The sequence below is a fragment of the Populus euphratica genome, unplaced genomic scaffold (genome assembly GCF_000495115.2).
Source record: "Populus euphratica unplaced genomic scaffold, PopEup_1.0 scaffold529.1, whole genome shotgun sequence".
Taxonomy (NCBI): domain Eukaryota; kingdom Viridiplantae; phylum Streptophyta; class Magnoliopsida; order Malpighiales; family Salicaceae; genus Populus; species Populus euphratica.
The window spans coordinates 120,989-128,862 of NW_011500399.1; the positions used below are offsets into that span (position 1 = coordinate 120,989).

Here is a 7,874-nt window from a genome sequence, read left to right on the forward strand (position 1 = left end):
ATGTACTTTATGATGATTTATAATTGAAGAAAATAGCAAGCAATTGCTTTGTCGATACGATGTCTAGTGATTGTCTTTTTCGTGCACTAATTAATGGCGAAGCTTCCTCATTAATCTATTGCAAGCTATGAATTTGAAAAAAAAGATCTTGGAATGTTCACAGGTTTGCTTAAGGTGTCCTGTTTGTACAAGATAAGAACATCTGCTAGATCTGTTCATTGTAGAAGACTTGGATTTTCCTTAGGATTGAAGTGATTTCAGCATGATATTTTCAACAATGAAACTCAATCTCATTTCATTTATTATTCCAATTATTTTTCATCCGCCGAGAACTCCATTCAGTTTCCCCTCATGTACGGAAATCAAGCTTAACAGGATGAGAGGGAACAAATTGCCATCTCCAGGGAAGAGAGGACAGCTTGCCTCTTCTTCACTAGTGTTATTGATTTCATTCGGCATCAAGTATGTCCAGAGGTAAATCCATAAGTCTTAGATTAATGGGAAGAAAGATTTCTCATTAAGCAAGTTTTGTAGTAAGCGATTAATATACCAGATGAGAAGATTTTTGGTTATAAGCTCAGCCCAAAAAGGCACAATCATGAACCAAAAAGGAATAGGTCGATCCTTTGAGCCTCCTATTAGTTCCTGTGTAAATTTTTTTATATATATAAAACCAAAAACAAGAGTATTTTATCAGTAAGACATCATTGAAGAAGAATAATAGGAGTAAATGAGACTTCATGGATCTGAGGCGAGTCAAAGGGCTACTCATGAGGAACAAGAACGATGTTTCTTATTGAAGACTGAAGCAAGGCCAGCCTATAATGAAGATGCGTGTGTATTGGAAAGAAGGCATCGGTGAGGATTATATAGGCCTTGCACTTGCGACAATCATTGTAACAAGGCGGTGACCATAAGGAAAAAGAAGCGTTGCACCTTTCGAGGCCTAATCTCGGAGCTGTGATTACTGCATTTGTTATGGTGAACACCAACCTGAAATACATTCAACCTCGTTAAGAATATTAATCAAATAAGAAATTAAGTGGTGTGTGTGATCTTAATCCAACAATTAACATGTTAAGGAAAAAAGAAAAGCAAAATAAGTTTCATAGAAACCGAGTACTTTCAAGTCAATACTAACATCAACGAAATGGCAACTAGTGTGTTGAAATTAGACTATTCATGGCGTCTTTATTGCAGAATTCAGAACCACACAATGGAAAGCAGCCATCCAAAGCTGACCAAGTACAGAGAGCAACATGTCCCATTAGCCAAATCATCGAATTTTCTACTCTCCCGGGCTTCAAATATATTATTGGATTATTCTCAACTTGAGCAAATAAGCTACTGTATGGAGACAAAAACACCACTGATCATCTTCCCTTAAATCAAAATCTTTGCATTTAATGCATAGGTTTTCTTCCTCCAATTTATTCCACAAAAGAAATAGCATAATGTCCATCTTCATCGCTCTCTCCCTTCTCCCTCCCCTCCATCTCTTCCTCTATGTTGCTGCTACTGAAGATTACTTGCTGCCATACAGCCCCACTGATCAAATACTCCTTAACTGTGGTGCATCCTCTAATTTGACATCTCCAGATGGTCGTAGTTGGGATGGTGATTCCCAGTCTAAGTTTGCTGCCTCTAATCCCCCAGAAGCCTCATCTGTGTTTGCAGCCTCCACTCAAGGCCCCTCTGGCGACCAAGTCCCATACATGACAGCCCGTATTTTTCACTCTAAATTCACTTACACATTTCCGGTCTTGCCTGGCCCAAAATTTGTGCGTCTCTACTTTTATCGAGCTTCTTACTCAAATCTTGATATATCCACATCCTATTTCTCGCTTAGTGCCAACAACTACAAGCTACTAGACAACTTTAGTGCCTCTCTTACTGTTTCTGCTACAATACCTCCAGTGGACTCCTTCACCAAAGAGTTCATCATCACCGTGTGGGACAAACAGAAGCTTGAATTAACCTTCGCTCCGTCTCCAGCGTCTTTTGCCTTCATTAATGGTATCGAAATCGTTTCCATGCCAGACAGCTTCTATGCTCGTGGCAATGATAATTCACTGACCTATGTGGGCACCGCCCCCTTCTCTCTGTATAACACAACTGCGCTTGAGACAATTTATCGACTGAATGTCGGGGGGCAAGATATCAGCAGCACAAGGGATACGGGCATGTACAGGACATGGCATCAAGATTTAGAGTATCTCATTGGACAATCTGGAAACACTCCATATCTCCCAGGCGTTAAGATAAAGTACACAACCAAAACGCCAGCTTACTCCGCACCTGTTATGGTATATAGTACTATGCGTTCAATGGGTCCTGAACCACGTCTTAACATGAATTACAATCTCACGTGGATCTTCCCAGTTGATGCTGGTTTCCTTTATCTCCTTAGACTCCACTTTTGTGAGACTCGAATGGAGTTCAAAAATGAAAATCAACAGGTATTTTTAATATTCATCAACAATCAAACAGCAGCGTATGATGCAGATGTGATCCATATGAGCGGGGGCAACGGCATTCCAGTTTACAAAGACTACATCGTGCTGGTCCCTCAAGGGAGCCAGAGCAAGCAGGACTTGTGGCTCGAACTACACCCTAACATGGAACTGAAACCTACTTATGCTGATGCAATCTTGAATGGCTTGGAAATATTCAAGCTGAATACAACAGACGGAAATCTTGCAGGATTCAACCCTGAGCCAACAGTGGCTCCTCCACCAGCAGAACAACATCCAGAGAGAAGAACGGGCAAAAGATCATCAATAATTATGGTTATAGGCATCGTTGGAGGTTCCATAGGCACAGTATTTGCTTGCTCTCTTATTCTTTATTTCTTTGCTTTCAAGCAGAAGCGAGTCAAGGACCCTAGCAAGAGTGAGGAAAAATCCTCCTGGACTATTATATCACAAACATCTAAGTCCACGACTACAATCTCTTCATCACTACCTACTAATCTTTGCCGACGGTTTACATTTTTCGAAATCAACGAAGCAACAGATAACTTTGATGATCAAAATATTATTGGTTCAGGGGGATTTGGTACTGTGTATAAAGGATACATTGAATACGGTGCAGTAGCCATCAAACGACTAGATTCATCATCAAAGCAAGGGACACGTGAGTTCCAGACAGAGATTGAGATGTTATCCAATCTTCGCCACCTCCATCTAGTGTCACTGATTGGGTACTGTGATGATCATGACGAGATGATCCTTGTATACGATTACATGTCAAGAGGCACCCTTAGAGAACATCTATACAAAACAAAGAACTCTCCTCTTCCATGGAAGCAAAGGCTAGAAATATGCATCGGTGCTGCAAAAGGGTTGCATTATCTTCATTCAGGAGCAAAGCACACAATCATTCACCGTGATGTGAAGTCAACAAACATATTGTTAGATGAGAATTGGGTGGCTAAGGTTTCAGATTTTGGGCTGTCCAGATTGGGTCCCACTAGTACATCCCAAACCCATGTTAGCACTGTAGTTAGAGGTAGCATTGGATATGTGGATCCAGAGTACTACCGTAGGCAACACCTAACAGAGAAATCTGATGTTTATTCATTCGGTGTGGTTTTGTTTGAGGTGCTATGTGCAAGGCCACCAGTGATTCCAAGTTCACCGAAAGAGCAAGCAAGCTTAGCTGAGTGGGCACGAAGATGTTACCAAAGAGGAACCCTTGATCAGATCGTGGATAAGGGCGAGGTTGCCCCTGTCTCTTTAAATAAGTTTGCAGAGATTGCTAACAGTTGCTTACATGGCCAAGGAATTGAACGCCCTAAAATGGGTGATGTCGTTTGGGGCCTTGAATTTGCATTGCAGCTTCAACAAACTGCTGAGAAAAATGCCAACAGTGTAATGGTCCTAATTTGCATTTCTCATAAAATTGATAAATATATGATTCGCAGCTTGCTAGCATTAGATCATGTCTATGTATATAAATAGTAGCTTCAATTTGTTATAAGTGGAACTGGTGCCACTGTAGAATCCTGAGCTTGTGTTTTGCATATATCCATTATATTGTTGTAGTTTGATGTTATGCAAACTTAAGGTTAGCATGCGGTCACTCCCAAGCAACTGATGGTGTAGAAACACATTAATTCAGACTATTAAGGGTTTGCATTGCTCATAGATATTGATATTCCTCAATCGAATTTTCTGTGAAAAATCAGTGTTCCAAACACATACAGTGCCCCCAGATAAACCTTCAGAATACAATGCCTGCCAGCTCCTATTAGCATTTCCCAAATTGGATTTATCAATTTATCATTCAAAGTCTCCACTAAACATAAATTTAACATGATGCATTCTAATTAGATTTTGAGCTGGTCTACGCTATTCTCATGCATTAGATTACTATTCCTGGTATTCCAAACTAGCACTTACAGATTGATAATTGCACAACCAGAAAATAGAAAAATCAAGTAATAGTTATTGCTCATTCCAATATGTTTTTCATTCCATAATTCTATCACATTACAGCAACCCATGATGGGGTTGTGTTCTCTCGTATATTTTCAGGTTTTCCTACACCCTCCTCAATATTTTCGAAACTCATTTGAGTATCCTTCAAATTTTGACAATCGATATTGTCTGCCTTTCTCAGCTTTGTAGTGTTTTTCTTTTCTTCTTTTATTCAGGAAATATAGACTTTTTATTATAATCATGTCTTAAGGATACTTTCTTTGTAAACTACCTTAGACGAAGTCTATACTATTCGATTGGATACTGCCAAAGACTTTGTATTATAATCATGTCTTATGGGTACTTTCTTCGTAAACTACCTTAGACGAAGTCTATAATATTCGATTGGATACTGCCAACGACTTGGAAGTCTTGCATGAGCTGAATTGCGATAGCATCAGCTTTCACCTCATTAATTCTAATTTTTTTTCTTAAACACACATCCTTCACGGTATGATTCATAAGCACATCTATTTTTGTTACCTTCTCGTGGAGATCACTAATTAAAAATTTTGCATTTAAATCTTTTTCTTTACCGTCATTTCCATCATCCTCATCAATTTTTGGTATTTGATTCCGGTTCACAAAAGAACTAGAGTTATCAAAATTTTTAATTTCAATATTATATTTATCTTGTTCAAAAAACTATTTTTTTTGTTCATATTTTTAAAATAAATTCTCAAAATTAAAAATTAACTATACATCCATGATCACTCTTCTCAAGATATCCTAGGCTCCTTACCTCCGCCAACTAATGGGTTAATATTGCAATTTGTTTTTGCATGTCTTATATCATCTGAATATCTCTTTTCAATTTTATAATTTATTTTTATATGTCTTCTATCACTATCTTTTGAAAGTCTCTTTCTTAAAAGAAATCTTTTTATCTCCTCCTACACGAGCATGTTTTATTTTACTATCTCTTTAAATCGTGGTTATTCTAGCACATAGCAAGCAAATAACCATTAGTATCATTGAATTTTAATATCAACTAACATAAACGGAAACATAAACAAACATTAAAAAAAATCTATAAAGACAACCACTAGTATCATTGAAGTCAAATAAAATTATTACACAAAACCCTAAATTATAATTTTATTACTGAATATTTTATGTTCATGTTATTTTCCTTACTAAGAGGTTTAAATAAACTTAAAAACTAACCTAAACAAGCTAGAAACCTAAAAATAAAAAAAAAAGTAATAAAAATTCTAAATAAACTAGGAAAAATAAAAATATTAAACATAAAATTTAAATTCTTACACTAAATAGAAAAAAATAATTAATAAATAATTTTTCCTAAAAAATCCTCCTTGTAGGAGCTATTTATTGCTTAGTGTTAGAAATTGTGAAAGGGGTTAAATTTTATTAAAATTCAATTTTCTATTTGAAGGTTTAGGTCAATTTAGTGTTTCAAGATATGTTGTTGGGTTAGGAATGGAAAACGAGGAACTTATATACAAAATATATTCTTAATCTATCACTTTAAACTTTTTAAATTGATAATAGAATATGATGGATACAAATAAAATGGACCTGAAAAATCCCCCAAAATAGACCTAAAGAAATCCCCTAAAAGAGAAAAAAGCTTAAAAAACACCAACGAACATGAGCTTAGACATGATAGCCCGAGCCCACACACTAAGAACATGGACTCGAGCAAGTAAGCCATGCTCCCTGCATGGGCGTATGAACGCCCAATGCATGGGTATTATGCAGTGCATGTACGCTCAGTGCACCCCAATATCTGTACAACCATGCAGGGTGTACACTCAAATGGTGCTAGGCATGCATCTTATAGCCCTCATGGGCACGTGTTGTCATGCCTAAGCTTAGTTTGTTTGGGTTTAAATAGTGTTCTTGAACCCATTTTCACCTCTAATAAGCTCGGATACTTTATTCGAGCCCAACACTCGCTAGAGAATTTTTTCTAAACCCCACTTAGGTCTCTCGATATTTTATATTGATCAAATACATATTATTTTGAGTAGAAATATGACTCAAAATATCACAATATTAAAATTACACTTCAGCTTATTCTCTCCACAAAAGGATAAGATTCATGAGTTATATAAATACACCATGAATCCTTCAAGTCAAAGGTTCACAATTTCTTTATTTTCTACTGCGTATATATTTTCAAAGTATCTTTTTCTAAAATATTATTGAATTTTCTCTCTTTATAAAGTTACTGACTTTACCATTGAAGAATCCCCATGTCCATTAAAGGGAACTTTTTGCAAGTACCAGCTACTGGTCACTAGGTTTACTAGACATCACTTGCTGCTAGTTACCAACCCTCTAGGCTTTTCATATCAAATCACCAAATACATTAACTATGAAGAATTGATTAGATTGCCTAAACTAAGGGATCAACTACTTATCCAACACATCAGCCTTATTCTTAAGCACGTTGAATTGTAGGACTCATGAGAATCCATAGTTACCTATAAGCATATGGATCCAATACAGACTTACATAGCTACCATGTGTCTCCCTAAACTTAAGAATTAATGCTCCATTATTTATATATAAATGGGCCTCTAATGACTTGTTTATACAATTTACTTGTGCTTTATGTTATTTTTTATCATTTCAATTTAGTACTTACTAGTTATATGACTTATGTTTTGTTACGGGTCAAATATTTTTATTTTCTATAAAAACATTATATAAGCAGGTTTTTTCTACACATTTCTTTAATTTAAAAAATTAAAGTATGGGTCAAAAAGTTTATACATACATGTAATTAAATAAACTGAGAATTATATGTGCTAATAAATAAATAAAAAGTCATTAACGATACCTAAACATAAAACTTGAAAAATCAAGAGATAGGTATAAATCAAGATATTTAATCTTGCAAGACGGGATAGTTACATGATTATGTTTACTAAATTTTGTTTATTGCAATGTATTTTTATTCAATCAAACAATAATAGAAATGGACAAACATATTAAATTGATTGAATAAAAAACATTATGCAAGACTACACATATTAGAAATATTATTTGAAAATAAATATTTTTTTATTTTCAAAAATATATTTCATCTATACAAAAGATAAAAAAAAATTATAAATAAATCAAAAAAACCTCTTCAAAAATTAAAAACATAACAAAAAAAAATAATCATCATTTAAAAGAGATTCTTCAAGCAAAATAAAAAAAAAGGAAAGAGGTATTAATCTAAATATACATAATTTTTTATTTTACAAAAAAAACATAAAAATAAGGATTAATAAAAAAAAAATAGGGAAAAAATAAGGTGTACTTGGAGTGGATGACATATTGTCAACCCTTATTAAAAAAAATAAATCAGATGGCGTGCCACCTATTGAGACAAACAACGCATCATCTGATCTTGTCCAGATTCTAACCATTAAGGTG

The 7,874-nt window shown here is 35.1% G+C and overlaps 1 protein-coding gene across 1 annotated transcript; it reads left to right on the forward strand.

Annotated features, from left to right (window-relative positions):
- Positions 1-1,295: 1,295 nt before the first annotated feature.
- LOC105114417 (receptor-like protein kinase FERONIA) lies at positions 1,296-7,284 on the forward strand. Its single transcript, XM_011010951.1, has 2 exons — positions 1,296-3,891; positions 7,268-7,284. Exons 1-2 carry the CDS (start codon positions 1,407-1,409, stop codon positions 7,282-7,284), a joined length of 2,502 nt encoding a protein of 833 aa, XP_011009253.1. The 5' UTR covers positions 1,296-1,406.
- Positions 7,285-7,874: the final 590 nt, after the last annotated feature.

Excerpts from the sequence above, each read along its gene's own strand:
- LOC105114417 (XM_011010951.1), top strand. The coding sequence starts at position 1,407 with ATGCATAGGTTTTCTTCCTCCAATTTATTCCACAAAAGAAATAGCATA.